We start from the raw sequence: 18277 nt of genomic DNA, 5'->3' as shown, positions 1-18277 counted from the left end.
GCAAATATGTGTGTGTGTGTGTGTGTGTGTGTCTCTGTGTCTGTGTGTCTGTGTCTGTGTTTGTAAATGCAGGTATAGGCTTCCAGGCAGTACAGGCGGCTCTGATGCGAAGTGACATGTTGAGAGACCAAGCCTTTGGACACTGGCTGAAGGAGGGAAGAGAAACAAAATAAAAACCGACATAGCCTTTATAAAAAAAACTACAATGCAACTGGATGAGAGCAGCAGATGGCATGTCACCGCCCCAGCCCCCATTTAATAACAATATCACTCAATCGTTATTTAATCATGTATCATTTTTTATTTAAAAAAAAAAGATACTCAGAGAATACGAGCACAGATACAGTAATGCGGTAGAGTAGTACTGTGACTATTTGAGCCAGGGAGAAACTGGCTTGTCTAATAGAATGAGAGGGAACCTTTTCCTCTGACTATTTGCTACAGTCTTCATTGTCTGGATCCGGCCAATTCACCTGCCTGCCTGTCTGCTCATCTTACCATTATGTGTCCCTCTGTTGCCTCACCTGACCCATTTTTAACTCAGTTTAACTTGAACCTTTTCACATTATTCCAGTTTAAGCACATGATTCAGCAGAGTGCTTTAACTGGAATACTGTGAAAAGGTTCATTTAAAAAAAATAAATAACTGAAACTAACTATAACCGTCCAGGTCAGACAAATACACAGAACCCTTTAGCTGGCAGGGATTCAGTGTCTTGCTTGTAGACAACGCAGTATCATATACACCAGCAGATGCTAGAATGAGTGTTTGCGCCCAGGGTCATCTGGTTGAAGGACAGTCTCCCTACTCACTACTCTATAGTCTACAGGCGGCCCCCACTACTAACACAAATTAAAAACATAGGTCTAAGAAGATTTGTTCTTGAATAAAACTAAAAACTAAACTAAACTAAATGCAATGGTGTTAATAAGTAGGTAGTTTGAAAACAGTAACTGTTTATTATTATAATATTTGTCTACACTTAAAATGCACAAAGGAAGCTGATAATGATATAGCACATTTAGGAATATTTCTACATTTCCAGCAAACCTTTCAGGAGCGCTACACACTTCATGGCGAGTACTTGAGATGACTGGGTAATTACAAGGCCCTAACTGACTGCTTTTTGAGACAGATGTTGTGTTCATGAATCTTGAAGCAGGTCAGATACCCAAACTGACTGAAAAATGAGACAAGAGGTCTCTCAGCCACACCCAAGGTTCTCTGCTCTGACAAGAGAGCAGATGGCCGTTTGTGGAAAAAAACAAACCAGATCAGAGCGAGAAAGTCAAAGGACCCTGCAAATTCTCCACTACAGCGTACCCTCCTACACAGATTGCCTTTTCATGTTGTCACTTGAAAAATGTTTTAATTTAAACAGAAGGAAATTTACAAGCAGTTTTAGTTTCCTCTTTTTTAATCAACTTGCACAACTGCATTTGATCTAGCAATGCACATGTGCTGTACACAGCGCAACCCTCTCTCTGCCTCCCTGTGTGTGTAAGGGTGTGTGTTGGCATTACATTGCAGTGACACTCTGTTGAACTGTGGCGAATTACAGAACGATTGGGTAAATTCAGTTATTCCCAGGGCTACTTTGTGTGAGAGTGCATACGAGCGTATTTCTGTGTATGTCTGATAGAGCTTGGTCGGTCGGCCAATGAAAAGTGAGCATTTTAATCTGACAGAAATCTGATACTATGTATCTGATATGACTATTTATATTTAAATATTTGAAATAATAAACAACATCACAGAGGCCATTGCATTTACTTTGTTTCTTTACGTATGTATCAAACTTGTATTGCAATCAAACATTTCTAAAATGTGTTTTCTGTGAAAGCTAATGGTTCATGGTGTTTTGTCACCTTTTTGTCTGTCACCATTACAGAGCACTGGGTCACCTAATGGGGATAGCAGCTATTAAACCCATGGAAAACACTCCAAACACAATATTATCTTCAACTTAACTGTTCATCATAAGAGAGTACCACAGCTACCACATTTTAAGTAAGATGAACATCCATGCACATACACACAGTGCAGCGTCACTATAAACTATACCTGTCCCCCCCCCCCCCCCTTTTTTTTTTAAAGCATTCAAAAATGTGTATACTAGTTCTTTCACGTTACTAATTGCTTGCTTAGCTGCAGTATGTGCTTCTCGCAATACAGCCTGGGCTTTTATTATGAAAGGGAAGCAGTATACTATATGACTAGACATTCAAATTATAGCAAGAATAATGACCCTACTGCCACATGTCTGAAACAATGACTTTACTTTCTTCCAACCATTAGTATATTCTAAAACAGATGGAGTATAGCCAAAAAAACATATATTGCCCCTGATCAATACTGGCATAGCAAAAAGACTAGGATGAATTGAATATCTCATAAAAAAGATAATTGAGTTGAAGCTGTAACGTAATATGGAAACATGACTTTTCAAGTTTCGTAATAGAAGTTAGGAGAATAAATGCTGAAATGGCTATTTCTTTCTAAGCAATTAAACAATAGGATTCATGAGGGACTATTTTACTTGTACATATATAATACACCCTTTTTTAAATTGTAATTATTATTTCCTCTGGATAATGCAGCTGATCTAATGAGAATGAACTCTCCTCAGGCCAAAGCTAATCTCTGCAGGCAGGCTTCTTTGATTCACACCATAGACACGTGTAAAGAATATATATAAAGTCTTGCAGAACATTACATACATTACTTACTGCCATCTCATGAATATAAACAAACAAGCATATGCATGCAAACACGGTGGCCCTCCTCTAAAACATCAACACCATCAGGGGAAAACAGCTGTTTTTCCTCAAGCACACATTCATATTCCTGCATCATTCTGAGTGGAATCAAGCCACTAAACCATAAATATATTGGACAGGACAGTTGACTTTAATAGCAGAGAAGTGGGAAAAAAATTATTGAATTAGAAAGTCATAATTACAAAGTTTTACTGGCAAACACTATTTCTAGTGTGCAATTAAAGGCTTTTGTTATAATATATTACTGTATAACATTTATAGCTAATCCTTTTGTGCATTACTTTCTTGATAATGAGTATAATAATATAATATATTTTATCTGTAGAACAAAATAAGGAGCTGAATTAAAGATAGACATGTAACAGATTCATGACCATAGGTGAGGGTAGGAACGAAAACTGACCGGTAGATTGAGAGCTTTGCCTTCTGGCTCAGCTCTCTTTTCGTCACAACGGTGCGATAAATTGAGTGTAATACCGCACCCGCTGCGCCGATTCTCCGACCAATCTCCCGCTCCATTGTTCCCTCACTCGCGAACAAGACTCCAAGGTACTTGAACTCCTTCACTTGGGGTAAAGACTCATTCCCTACCTGGAGAAGGCACTCCATCGGTTTCCTGCTGAGAACCATGGCCTCAGATTTAGAGGTGCTGATCCTCATCCCAGCCGCTTCACACTCGGCTGCGAACTGATCCAGTGAGTGCTGAAGGTCACAGGCCGACGATGCCATCAGGACCACATCATCTGCAAAAAGCAGCGATGAGATCCCCAGCTCACCAAACTGCAACCCCTCTCCACCCCGACTACGCCTCGATATCCTGTCCATAAATACTACAAACAGGATTGGTGACAAAGCGCAGCCCTGGCGGAGGCCAACTCTCACCTGAAACGAGTCCGACTTACTGCCGAGAACCCGGACACAGCTCTCGCTTTGGTCGTACAGAGATTGGATGGCCCTGAGAAGGGACCCCCTCACCCCGTACTCCCGCAGCACCTCCCACAGTGTCTCCCGGGGGACCCGGTCATACGCCTTCTCCAGATCCACAAAGCACATGTAGACCGGTTGGGCATACTCCCAGGCTCCCTCCAGGATCCTTGCGAGAGTAAAGATCTGGTCCATTGTTCCACGACCAGGACGGAATCCGCATTGTTCCTCTTCAACCTGAGGTTCGACTATCGACCGAACCCTCCTTTCCAGCACCTTGGAGTAGACTTTACCGGGGAGGCTGAGAAGTGTGATACCCCTGTAATTGGCACACACCCTCTGGTCCCCCTTTTTGAAAAGGGGAACCACCACCCCGGTCTGCCACTCCTTAGGCACCGTCCCCGACTTCCACGCAATGTTGAAGAGGCGTGTCAACCAAGACAACCCCTCCACACCCAGAGCTTTAAGCATTTCTGGACGGATCTCATCAATCCCTGGGGCTTTGCCACTGTGGAGTTGTTTAACTACCTCAGCAACTTCCACCAGGGAAATTGATGACAATCCCCCATCATCCTCCAGCTCTGCCTCTACCATAGAGGGCGTATTAGTCAGATTTAGGAGTTCCTCAAAGTGCTCCTTCCACCGCCCTATTACCTCCTCAGTTGAGGTCAGCAGCGTCCCATCCTTACTGTACACAGCTTGGATGGTTCCCCGCTTCCCCCTCCTGAGGTGGCGAACGGTTTTCCAGAAGCACCTTGGTGCCGACCGAAAGTCCTTCTCCATGTCTTCTCCGAACTTTTCCCACACCCGCTGCTTTGCCTCTTTCACGGCATAGGCTGCAGCCCTTCGGGCCCTTCGGTACCTTGCAACTGCCTCCGGAGTCCCCTGGCATAACATATCCCAGAAAGACTCCTTCTTCAGTCGGACGGCTTCCCTGACCACCAGTGTCCACCACGGTGTTCGTGGGTTGCCGCCCCTTGAGGCACCTAAGACCACAGCTCCCCGCCGCAGCTTCAGCAATGGAAACTTTGAACATTGTCCACTCGGGTTCAATGCCCCCAGCCTCCACAGGGATGCACGAAAAGCTCCGCCGGAGGTGTGAGTTGAAAGTCTGTCGGACAGGGGCCTCCTCCAGACGTTCCCAGTTCACCCGCACTACCCGTTTGGGTTTACCAGGTCTGTCCAGAGTCTTCCCCCACCCTCTGACCCAACTCACCACCAGATGGTGATCAGTTGACAGCTCTGCCCCTCTCTTCACCCGAGTGTCCAAAACATACGGCCTCAGATCAGATGAAACAATTATAAAATCGATCATTGACCTTTGGCCTAGGGTGCTCTGGTACCAAGTACACTTATGAGCATCCCTATGTTCGAACATGGTGTTCGTTATAGACAATCCATGACTAGCACAGAAGTCCAACAACAAACAACCACTCTGGTTTAGATCAGGGAGGCCGTTCCTCCCAATCACGCCTCTCCATGTGTCTCCATCATTGCCCACGTGCGCGTTGAAGTCCCCCAGCAGAACTATGGAGTCCCCTACTGGAGCCCCATACAGGACTCCATTCAGGGTCTCCAAGAAGGCCGAATACTCCGAGCTCTTGTTTGGTGCATACGCACAAACAACAGTCAGAGTTTTCCCCCCCACAACCCGCAGGCATAGGGAGGCGACCCTCTCGTCCACCGGGGTAAACTCCAACGTAGCGGCGCTCAGCCGGGGACTTGTGAGTATCCCCACACCCGCCCGGCGCCTCACACCCTGGGCAGCTCCGGAGAAGAAAAGAGTCCAACCCCTATCCAGGAGTATGGTTCCAGAACCGAGACTGTGCGTAGAGGTAAGCCCCACCAGATCCAACTGGTAGCGCTCCACCTCCCGCACAAGTTCCGGCTCCTTCCCCCACAGAGAGGTGACGTTCCACGTCCCCAGAGCCAGCGTCTGCTGCCCGGGTCTGGTCCGTCGAGGCCCCTGACCTTCACTGCCACCCATGTGGCAGCGCACCCGACCCCAGCGGTTCCTCCCACAGGTGGTGGGCCCATGGGTTGGAGAGAGAGGTGCCACGTAGCTTTTTCGGGCTGTGCCCGGCCGGGCTCCGTGGCAAACCCGGCCACCAGGCGCTCGCTGACGGGCCCTCCATCTGGGCCTGGCTCCAGACGGGGGCCCCGGGCTTCCTCCGGGCAGGGTCACATCATCTCTACCTCGTTTTTTCATGGGGTTTTTGAACCATTCTTTGTCTGGCCCCTCACCTATGGTCATGAAGGCTGGGTCATGACCGAAAGAACGAGATCCAGGGTACAAGCGGCCGAAATGGGTTTCCTCAGGAGGGTGGCTGGCGTCTCCCTTAGAGATAGGGTGAGAAGCTCAGTCATCCGTGAGGAGCTCGGAGTAGAGCCGCTGCTCCTTCGCGTCGAAAGGAGCCAGTTGAGGTGGTTCGGGCATCTGGTAAGGATGCCCCCTGGGCGCCTCCCTAGGGAGGTTTTCCAGGCACGTCCAGCTGGGAGGAGGCCTCGGGGAAGACCCAGGACTAGGTGGAGGGATTATATCTCCAACCTGGCCTGGGAACGCCTCGGGATCCCCCAGTCGGAGCTGGTTAATGTGGCTCGGGAAAGGGAAGTTTGGGGTCCCCTGCTGGAGCTGCTACCCCCGCGACCCGTTACCGGATAAGCGGAAGAAGATGGATGGATGGATGTAACAGATTATAATAGTCATATATTATTGAATAAAATCATAATTGCAAGTCTTTGTTTTAAACTATTTAGGTAGAGTATCAGTGTGGAGTTATAATGCATATGCATCAAATCTCATCAAACATCAAAAGGTGACAGAAATGTACACTTAAATGTTTATTTTCAATTAATTTCATGTCAGTTAATTGTACAAAAGAAATGCATATTTTAAAATCACTTTGCTGTTATTTTCTTAACTTCCCAACAAGCATGGGTTGACTTTGGAGTAGCGGCCACAAACTGTACTGTAGGTCATAGTCCCCTCTGGCTCAGAAATAGTTAAATACACATACTTAACCCTTGTGTTGAGTTTTGTCGTTTTCAATTTTTGTTTTATATCAGAAAATATGGGACGCAGAAATAAGCGCTGAAAATGTGTAGAAGAAAAATTTAACAATTTAAAACGTTGGAAAAAGCAAAAACAAACTGTGAAAAAAAAGTTGTCAAAAATGTTGAAAAAAAAGTGTTTTTTTCAAGGTTGACGGGAAGACAACACAAGGATTAATGACAGAAGTGGCTGGGAAACTAAGAAGATTTCACAGTCGTCACACACATTCAAAATTGTTTTCTAAAGTAACAAAATTTGACCCATAAGGTCCAGTTTATAATTAAAAGCCACCAAACAAATTGCGGGAAAAGAAAAGTCAGGACAAGCCATAGAAAAACATGTTGTATAGCCCAAAAATGCACGAGACCATCCCACAGAGGAAGTGATATATGCAGGTAGGCCTTATGGATTTTACTTGAAGCAGTGTGACTTAAAAGTGGATAAAAACACAACGAATCATGTCTGTAACCCCTAGCAACAGACACAACACAAACCAGATCAGTCTACAGATCAGCAGTGATTGCTTACAGACTTGGAGGTGAAATGGCATTTTTAAGAGAGTCAAAGAGAGAATTTGACTATATTTTATCATGTGTTTAGAGTCACTGGCATGCATGGTTAAGCCTGATACTAATACTAATAATGCCTCTCATATTTTGATATATGAAATTCCACCATATCATCACATTAAGGTTATGTTGCCTGCACGCTCCTGCCTCCCATCAGATTAAATATATCATGCTCAACATGAATGCTGTGTCGTGCAGCATCCGTGGAATCCCTATTCCACTGCTGCATGTTCATGAAATTACCACTGTCACTCACACACTGTCCAATGACACAAGTAGGGCGTCACTCACTTAGAACGGGTATATTCAGTCAGTATTTACTGAATGTGTAAGACTTGTTTTTTGTTTTTTTAAGAAGAGTCTTGTCAGAAAAAATTAATAGATTGTTTTCTTACCTGAGACAGTCCTGACAACCTCAGTGGTGTTCCTCAGGCCCACGAAGGAGAACTGGTAGAGCCTCCACGAGCGAATGTCCCCAACCTCCACTGAGCTCCTTTTCCACTTGTACACAATCTCCTCCCTGGGGTAGCCATCTGGACAGACAATAACACAGTTACATGGAGCTCTGTTAAAACAAGGAGAGGAGAGAGTCTTGGTCCAAAAATAACACAATGTTTAACGAAAACTAACATTCATTCCTTTTAGGAAATATCCTAAGAAGTGACTCTTTAGATAAGCGCTCCGCTGTGTAAAACAATGTGTTGAAACACCATTAAAAATAAAGCAAGTCTGTTTTATTTCAGAGTAAGCCATACTCACAAAGTCAGCTAGCTTGCAAATAAACTGTTTCATGAAAGAGCCATTATTTAACTCCTATATAACTCCTGACAAAATATGCAGTCCATCTGTGGAGTGAAAACTTATTTTTCTGAAACACTCAACTGACTTAAAAGCAAAAATTACATGAAAATCCATGTCTGTCCATGAGTTGGATTCCAGTAATTTCATTACCTCAAGAGGATGCTCTCTGGTTGTGAGAATCACAACGATCTTACTTGTCTGATGCAAATTCACTTATAAGTGCAGATGCATTATCATAATCAAATCTGTCGGTATTGAATTTCTGTCTAGTATCCAAATTTGAAACAAAAAGGCAAAGTTAAGCTTCTTTAAAACTAATAGTAAGTTGAATTTGGAAATGGACTCCTTATTATGTGAATGGTCTAGTGTTGTCTTCAGTCTAGCGATGAGCTGTGTACAGCCGACGAGGGAGTGGTTCGAATAATGCAAATGAAACTTCCTCAGTGCAGACTTTAAATGGCTTTATTACTAAAGTGCTCTCAGACATCCAGTAATGCAGGCCCTCAGAGGAGCAGGAAATGGAAAGATCTACCCATTTGCCACATTACAGCCAGGCAGGCCGTCTGCTTCTTCTCTGGCAATACATCCAGGACAAATTATTGATTCATTGTCCTTTTGGGAAGCCAGAACAACAATGTTCCTGGAGCTCAATGTCGTGAAATCACTTTCCAACGAGTTGTGTTGTTGTTGTCGAAACAGTTGCTGCAATTAAGATATTAAAATGAATATGCAACTTTGAGCAAACTGAAATAATATATTGTATTATCTGTATCTGTAAAGCATTCTCCAAAACTGCTGCAAAAGCGGTTGCATTGGAAAATCTACAATGCTTTGTGGCACGTGTTGAGAAAATATGCCGCGTGATAAATTGCTACACGCTGCTCCGCCTGCTGCCTCTGAGATTGAGCTCATGTACTGTACATCAAGCAATGTTCAAAGTTCTGAAAACATCCATGGCTTTCATCAAATTAAAATGAATGCTTCTGTTCCATTTTTAGTTCTGTTACCCTCCTGCTTTTCCCTTCTTGTTGCTCTGGAGCTATTTAGGAAGCATCCTCTCTGGAGAATAACCCATGGTGCATCTCTCTGTAGATCCATAGCGGCCTCATTAGCATAACTTACCCTCATCTGCTCCTCACACAGAGGGACAGAATTATTTGGTCTTGTGTCACCATTTAAAATGTCTTTTAGAACAGTATTGACAAAGTGCAGAAAAACCAATCAGTACTTTGCCTTTGGATGAGTTGGCAAAAAGCTATCTATTATTGAATCCCTTTACTGAATGTCAGTATACTATACATTAATTAATTGTTTTACAGCAAATGTTTTTGTTGAAATATCTCATATTGTTACACATAACTACATATTGTCATATTTTTCCAACCTATTACATAGCTCTTTAAAGACTATGTTATGTAAATGCATACAACCTTTCACGAGACATACTTTCTAGAGCATCTGATTGGAGATTGGAGTGGTATGAAAGAAATCCTAAGACTACTGAAGCTTGAATTCCTTGATTTGGCCTGTTGCATAATTATTCCCTAAATAATGTATTTGTTAGGATCATATGTTGCTCGTTAATGGCCACAGCGTGTGTGTGTTTGAAATGAAACAGAGGAAGAGGTAAAACGGTAGGGGATCAGCATATGGCCAAACTTACAGCTTGAAAACTCCAGGGGACATGAGTGCTCATCCATTGGGAAGTTGTTCAGTTTAAGTTGGCACTCTGCATCAATGGTCAACCTGCAGAGACACAATATTTGGATCCACTGACTCAGTTACTGTAGACCATTTGTACACATAAACACTCTAAATGTGTCTCAGTTTATTCCCTGTTGCAGTGCAAGGAAACTTAAAAAAAGGTTAAAGTTGAGGTTCCTTGTTGTATGTATGTGAATGACACCAGCTGACAGGAAGTTAACAAGGACCCAGGCTGCTGTCCAGCAATGCAATCCTATTGAATAGGTCTATAGAAAAATGTAAATGTGTAAACATACATTTTAAATTGCATACCAGTCAATCACAAAACAATAGTGCACATTTAAAAGGGTGTTGGGAAAGGCAAAATTAAACTCCTAACCTTATCAGTATTAACACAAGGAATTATTAATGATTAGCATTTCACTAAACTAAATTGATGTTTTTCACAGCAACACACGCGTCTCTTCTTTTTCACACTTGAGGGAGTTTGAACGCTAAGTCATTAAACTTCCCCTTAATGAGAGAATGACCTCAAATGACTTTACCCATCCATGCTCTCGCTATTGTCATGTATCATTGTCCTCCCAATCACAGCGGTCATCCTAATTAACCAGTGGTTAAATTCTGAGTTGCTTAACAAATTAATGAAGTGGAGGGGTAGTGTTCTGCACAGCAGAACATCCATCACGGCTTGATTGAGTCCAGAATAGTTCACTTTGTCTCTTATTATCACTGATGATATATTGTGGTGTCAGTTTGAACGTCCGCTGTATTTATGATGGCATGGAAAACGTGATAATAAGTACAATTAATATTTCCCTTCAACCTATCCTCCTGTTTTACACCATTTAGTTCCATGGGTTTTACACTCATACAGTTTATAGTCATATTATTATTGAGTAGTCAACAATTTAAAAAGCTAGTATTTTCAACTTCTCGGCCGTTATATTTGTCCAATCTCAAGCTCTTTAGGAAAGAATGGGACATTAGATAATATAGCGATGAGTATAATATTTATATTAATAAAACAAATCATCCCAAAGATTTTTGAAACTCATACTCATGCAAAAATCCAATAAGGGAATTAGAAATGTTGCCTTTTAAGCCATATGCTACATGCAAGAGTGCCTAAAAACATCAGTTTAGGGCAATGCAGTTCTAGTGTTCCCTTGTCACTAACAACTTCCTGCCTCATTCAGGAGGACAGATTTCCTGCACGCTAATAAACGTCAAATTTAAAATGCTGAAATTCAAAATTGCCCAGGGCCTGCTCAGTATAATCAGTACCATGAATCATTTATGTAGAGAGGCCATAAATTGTTGGGTACTTCAGAATACTTTCCAAAGTACACACATTGCTTGTGGTAATAATAATAATAATAACCCAAATAAAAAATGAAATGCTGCGCAGTTGGTATTTGTCCAACTTTAATGCTCCAATTGTTAAGTCGAGACTAGTTACCATGTACTTTCAGGGTTATCTTGTTTTCTGCTTTATTCAGCTGGGAGTACTGACATTAGTTGTTTATGTAAAAAGATTTGAACTCCACATTATCTTGGCTATCATTTAAACATAGTAAAATAATGCTCCTTTTCCACTAAATCTAAAATTTAGAAGCACTTTTTTATCTTTTGGTTTAGATAAAATGGATGCAGAATGGCAGAGATAATGATAACTGACAATTTAAGCTGTGATAAAACGGGAATGATAACTGGTAAGATGGATAATTCTGCCACCCAGTCACACAATCAATCAATCAATCAATCTGTGGGTCACATATGAATGTGAAATATCAAAATCAGTTGTATTACTAATATCTCATCTCAGGCATCCCTGACGTTTTACCTGAGGGTGTAGAGTATTCGACCATCATTCCAAATTCGAAGCATGCGATTGGGTGTGGTGATCCAGTGGGCGTCAGCCTTCTTTGAGTTACGGAAAAAAGTGTCTGGGATCCAGATCTTCCCAACCATGTTGCTGTTGAGACGCAGAACCTTCATCGTACTGTTGAATTTTAACCTCCTGTCGTACCAGGTCTGAGCAAAAAAGATGTCGATGGTGTATTCCTGACGACAGATAGAACACAGTTTTACCCAAATTGTTATGTCTAACTTCAGTTTAAAAGTTGAACATCTTTATGTAACACACTACATAAATGTCATAGATGTCAGGAAAACTTTGCAAACAGTATTGTTTGCAACCAGTGCTGTCACCAATGAATGGCTGTGAGATGCAATGAGATCAAATCGAAATGTGAGCTGCAAAAGCGCTCCTGTTTCTTCTGGCTGAGGGGGACTTTTTTATGCCAGTGGAAAGGTTCACAGAAACACATTTGCAGGCAGTTTTTTTCTCCTCAGACAAGATGGTTTCTATTCAGTCCTTTTGTCCTAACTCAAGAGTTTTGTTGAAAAAGACCATCTTGACGCTCTCAACCTGAAAATTAAATGTTCAACGGGGCAATTAATAATACCCCTTGTTTGGCTCGAGTATTATCTAAACTCATAACCTGCTGCCTTGGCAGCACTTTGTCCTGAGCCTGACAAAACCTTCTGTCTCTTCTGTCTCCTATTCAGCACCTGTAAGAGCTATGTTAGAACATACATATGAGGGATGAAAAGTGGCTTGGGCAGTGTTGAATAGGCAGAGTTAAAGAGCTAAGAGCAAAGGTGTGATGTGGTCTAATGTGAGAGTGAAAAGAGAGACGGTGAGTGAGAGGGAGCTATCAGTCTTTCTTTCTTTTGTTATTTGGAAGGGTTGAGCACTGAGGTTCAAAGTGAAGTACAGCAGGAGAGAAAAATAAATAAAAATCTGGGGATTTGTGTGCAAGAGGGCATTAACTTCCTGACAAAGCTTAGCCCCACAATAAAGCCTAAATCCATGCCAACGAGTCCTAAATGAGATTTGAAAAACATTTTTACCAGGCAACATTCCCATCCTTTCAACATCTTTTTTTCCCACAAAGGACAGTAGACAGTTCAAATCCAATGATGAGGATATATTAAATGCCTTAGGATCTTCATCTAGGCCCCACTGAGAGGGATGGACATCTAACTTTTTTTCTTTAACCTATATATACTTTGGGATATTTAACAGAATCACACTACTTTAAATTCAAACCGTTGCACACATCTAAGAACTGCTCAGCTCAAGTGGCTACAAAGCATTGATTTATGATTCTTCTTCAAGTCACTCCCTCTCAATTTTAAATTTCAATTTTAATTTCAGTTTGCTTTATTGGCATGACAAAAAAAATACATCTGTGTTGCCAAAGCATAAGAACAAACATACATATAAAGAGCAACATCTCAACAATCTCTCTTTCTCTCTGTTTATCTGTCCCATCACTTCCCCCTCTGTTGCATGAGTTGCAACGTTATCATATTTCAAAGATTCCTGCATAATTAAAAAATTAAAAATTTGATTATGGTTTGATGGTCTTTATAAAATACACCGACTGCACCACATTTGTCATGTCACAGTGTGAACACACTGGCCTAACCACACTGATTACATATGAATGTGAAGCAATCAGTTGTTTCATGCCAGCATGATGCTCTCATCACACAGACACACAAACACTCTCTCCCTCTCTCACACACACACACACCCACACACCCACACACACACATGCATGCACGCAGACTCCCTAATGTGAACGCAAAGACACATTTTCTAACTGATCCCATCAATGCTTCTCTTCCAACATCTCTGTGACTGCAGTTATTGAGAGTGGGTGTTTTAGCTAAGACTAAGTGAAATGGAACGCCACCACCATGTAAAGCAGGCTGCTCTGCAGAATTACAATAGAAGTGGCATCTCAGCGGGGACGTGCCACAGAAAACAATGACACATAAAACAATGCTGATGTGAGATTTTCAAGAGACTCTCATTTTCTAATCCTGCTTTCTCTCCAACAAACAGTTTTCCTCTCCACCATCAGATGAACTGTTCTTTTGGTCATCACTGCAGAGTGACAGTATATATTATATTACTATTCCTCAGTTTTCTTCTGTCCTCAGTTACTGTGCATTGTAACATAATACCAATAATAATCAAAAAACAACATGGTGTAGGGTCTTCCTCTCTGAAACTGATAGCTGAAATTTAGCATTTCCAACACTTCCAACTCGTTAAATTGTTTTTTAATAATAGAAATGTACTGATACATATGGTATTTCGAAGCTGGAAGCCGGGAGTGTACAAATAAGCAGTTCTCCCACTCATATTGGCTGAAACCGAAGTGTATCGTTGTAAGAGTAATAAAATTGTATGCATACACGAGAAGAAGAATACTGACAGAAACTATTATTAGACCATTACCATAGAAACGATAGAGATTGTATGTACTTGTTCATAGTAAGGTTAAACTATATATCACCTGATTTGCAAGGTTTTTTAGCTGTTCCTATATTGATTACTGGAATATTATTCAAATCATTTTTTATTATATATATTTTACATATTTATTAAATAAATGCTAATAGAAAATAAACATCTTTGCAGTTGGTGAACACAAATGCATGTAGTGCAACCAGCACACAATTAAAATGTGGCATTCTAACCATAGCAACAGACAAACGTGATCAAAAGCCACCCAAAATCACAAGCTGGTAATATTTTAAGACCACAAAGAGCTTGAACAGGTTACACCTCAGATTGCTGCTGATGCAATTCGAATGCAAACTTCTTAGCATTTGCCAACTCACGCAGACATTTGCAAATATGCTGCTTTGAGATCTGACCTGTGTGTTAAGCAACACAATTGGTTAACTGTTAAACAGTATTTCTAACTCGAAATAAGAGGTGTTTAATGCAACACAGATGCATTAAATTGACTTTATTTATCCTCTGTGGGGCAAAGGCCAGAGCAGTAGTTAAGTAGCTGATTGACACATGTATTGTGTTGCTACACTACAAGGGCAGTGGGGCAGCATAGTGATTAGGTGGACCCACCAATCCACCATGACAGCAAGCATCTGCCCTGCTGAAGTGTGCTTGAGCCAGACACTGAATCCCTGCCAGGTCCAGAGAAGAGAGCTACAGTCTGGATCATTATACACCCATCCTGAGGATGGAGGCAGGCCAAACACACATTTGTTAAATTTATATTCTCCTTTAGTTATATATGCAGTTTTAGGCTGATTATTGATAACAAAGATGACACATTAACACCATATTCCAGTATTACTCACCATATTGATGGCATTTACTGGACCAATGCTGTTGACAAACATGTCTGTGTGGATCACTGTTGGTTTGACTGCAAAGAAGCACAAGACAATCCATTTTAGAGATGAGCAATGATTTATCATGCATATGCACAAGTTTCAGGAAGTTGTTTATCAGTTTTGTCTACATGTCATCAATGAGGAAAACGAGGGACATAATCTCCCTATTGTGAATGTGTGAATAAAAAGTTGCTGGAAAACATCACTGCTCTGCTTACATTTGATCTAATACACACCTAAGACACACAAGACGGGTGCATATGATAAATTCATGCAAAAGAAAGTTTTGAATTATTGCACTGTCTGCAATGAGTTCAGTGAAAATGCAATGTTTTGTTATGGACTTTCATCAGGCATTAAACTCAAAATATGAAACAACATCTTTATACTAAGGATAAAGATACTATGGACTAAGCCACAGACTAAAACAATCAATTGAAAAAGCATTGTTAATATGAGACAAACAACATATTTAAGACCCCTTAAACACAATATAAAAATGCAAATAGAAAAAGAAAAAAAATAGATGTTCAATGCAAAGAAACATTTTTGTATCACAATAAATCCACTAGGGGAGAGGAGGGGGGATGTTGGAAGTTGGAAAACATTGTTCACAAAAGTCAATGTGTCTTCTAATGAGGACAAGGATAATAGAATCAACTATTGTTAAAGACATACTGTATGAAGTAAATTATATAATATTGAAAATACAAATATCAAGCTAATATTTCAAGTACAAATTTTAAGCACATCTAATGTCTAATATTTTATAACATAGGCCAATATTTCAATGCACTACTAATGAATACAGGTGTAAAAAGCAGTCTTGAGAGTTTGAGATATATATTGTTTATCACCTTTCAGGAAGGTTTTTAATCAAATATTGATGTTGTAACTGTTTGTAATGCAGGTGTTTGTAATTTGGTGTTTGATTCTTCAATTTGTTGTTGCAAACTGGGGCTTCATTAAAAATATGTTGAAAAATTCATTTTTTTCCCCCTTCATTTTAGGTCCACTGTGAACGCTAATGACTTTACCTCAAGATTTTACCAGGTCTGAGATACATCAGATAGTGCTGATGAAATAGCAAGGAGAATACATCAGAGCCTATAGGGCCAACTTCATCTTTAAACAGGCTTCCTGCCAATGTCAGAGGACCACATGCTTTGTCTGTATTTACAGCCAAACTCCTGTACCATTTATACCACAATACCTGTGTTCACGCTGCAACATCCCATCCATCCATTCTTTACCATTCTACTGTATGCTTCAGGCCTGTGAGCTCCTCTTGATAGTCAATCAGTTACTCTTTTCTCACAGACCTGCTATTGCCTGGCATTCCCACAAAAATGCACTTTAAGGTTAGAAGTGCCTCGTAAATATTTTGACTTGACAAGATTTGAGGGAAGATTACAATTCTTAGACAAATAGAGACCACCAAATATGCCACATAGAACAGCAGTTACATTGGAAACTATTAAATATTGCATGTTCATCTTCCCATGTATTCATTTTTACCTCTGCTTGTGCACCTGCATGTGTACATCTGTCCCCCGCCATGCATAACACGTCTTGGTATCTGCTGCACACACCAAGTGATATGGATAGACAGACCTCAGACAAAGTATGACTGAGGACACTGGAAAGCTTGGTGTCACATCGACGCCCATTCTCTGTCAGAGCCTCTAAGTCAGCCTGGATCACTACACTTTGCTATGCAATGCGTATGTTTATGGATGACTGGACGTTACATCTGAGAGGACAGTCAGGTTAAGACTTGATGTGGGAGCTATAATGAGTGTAAGAGATAGATAGAGGGAGTAAGTCCAGGTTTGCATCCATTTTTCATGTCAGTCAAAGGCATAAACACACACACACACACACACACACACACACACACACACACACTCTTGCTCTTAATGGTTCATACTTGATTGCACATTGCACAGTGTTGCATTCGGACAGATATATCAGTGAGTGGCTAGGAATACTAGTGCATATTATTGCATTGGCATAATTAACATGTATGTAGACTGTAACTGTGATGCAGAGAATATGTAACCCTGGACTGGATTATTAGTAAAATCACATAAAATAACATGCATGGCATAAATAGAATATTAATAAATAAAAACAAATGTCTTATTTTATACAGCCAACTGGAGTGGCCAAGTAGATGGCTTTTATAAATGTGCCAGTGAACATAAAATGGCTGTGCTCAGATTTCTTTACTTGCTGTCTAAGAGGACATAATACATGCCAACACACCCACCACAGGCCTCATGCATCCTGGTACAAGGGTGATTGAATTAGTTAATAAACTCTGACCAAATTCATCACCATGCATTAGCAATAATTTAGACCAATTAGTTAAACTCACTGTACGGTAAATTTATGTCTCTCCATATTTGTGAATTCTCAAATATGTTTATTTTCTAGAATGCAATGATCTTGATCAAAGCCATGGATGTATTATGATTGATTTGAGCAATCTCTCTCTCTCTCTCTCTCTCTCTCTCTCTCTCTCTCTCTGTTCTACTAGCTTCAGTTTTCATACATACAGTAGACTCCAGGGGCATTAAAATGAAATGAGCATCACAATGGACTTCAAAGGGAGACTGTGGCACAATCAACGATGAATCTAAATCCATAGCTTTTTAGCGCTCTGAGGAGTGAAGGAGAATCTTCGCTTTGCCTTGGTATGGTTGGTTGGTAGATGATTGGTTGGTGGTTCAGATGACAGTATAGCCAGCTAATTATAACCCCTCTGTAGCTGTGTAACATGGCAGCAGCTGGAATACCACCATCGAGTGAGCGAGATCATAGCGTGTTTGAAGATGATGGTTAAGGCGGTGGCAGCCAGCCGCCAAGCTACACAGCGGCTCTCTGGGTTGAAGCTGCACCTCAAAGCAGATCTTAGCTGCTTTTCAATTTATAGCACAACCCATTTCTAAGTCTTAAAAATAAAGATCCTCCCCTTGATGAAATGTGTCACATTATATGCAGCATTGTACATATTGGACAGTGTGTGGAAAAACCATGAAAGCAGTGTAAAGGATTTACTATATACATCCACGTTATTCAGCTTTCATCTTGTGCCATGATTTCAGTCAATTCATTAGTCTTGCTTTAAAGCTGCATTAGGTCAATTCTCGGCAGTGGTACCTCTGGCTTGGTCATTTTTTCCCCACCTAAAATAACTGGCCATATTTGCGGT

At 41.1% G+C, this 18277-nt stretch overlaps 1 protein-coding gene across 4 annotated transcripts in view; it reads right to left on the bottom strand.

The window, feature by feature from the left end:
- gabrg2 (gamma-aminobutyric acid type A receptor subunit gamma2) overlaps positions 1-18277 on the bottom strand; it is a 60758-nt gene that overhangs the window by 26151 nt on the left and 16330 nt on the right. For all 4 annotated transcript variants that reach the window (XM_031303570.2, XM_031303571.2, XM_031303568.2 and 1 more), the window contains exons 3-6: positions 15025-15092; positions 11678-11898; positions 9791-9873; positions 7722-7859 (exon numbers count right to left, since the gene is read on the bottom strand). In XM_031303570.2, coding sequence (XP_031159430.1) covers positions 7722-7859; positions 9791-9873; positions 11678-11898; positions 15025-15092 — 510 coding nt within the window. The remainder of the gene's footprint in view (positions 1-7721; positions 7860-9790; positions 9874-11677; positions 11899-15024; positions 15093-18277) is intronic.

Source organism: Sander lucioperca, chromosome 13 (genome assembly GCF_008315115.2).
Source record: "Sander lucioperca isolate FBNREF2018 chromosome 13, SLUC_FBN_1.2, whole genome shotgun sequence".
NCBI classification, from domain to species: domain Eukaryota; kingdom Metazoa; phylum Chordata; class Actinopteri; order Perciformes; family Percidae; genus Sander; species Sander lucioperca.
This window is presented reverse-complemented; position numbering and strand designations above follow the sequence as displayed.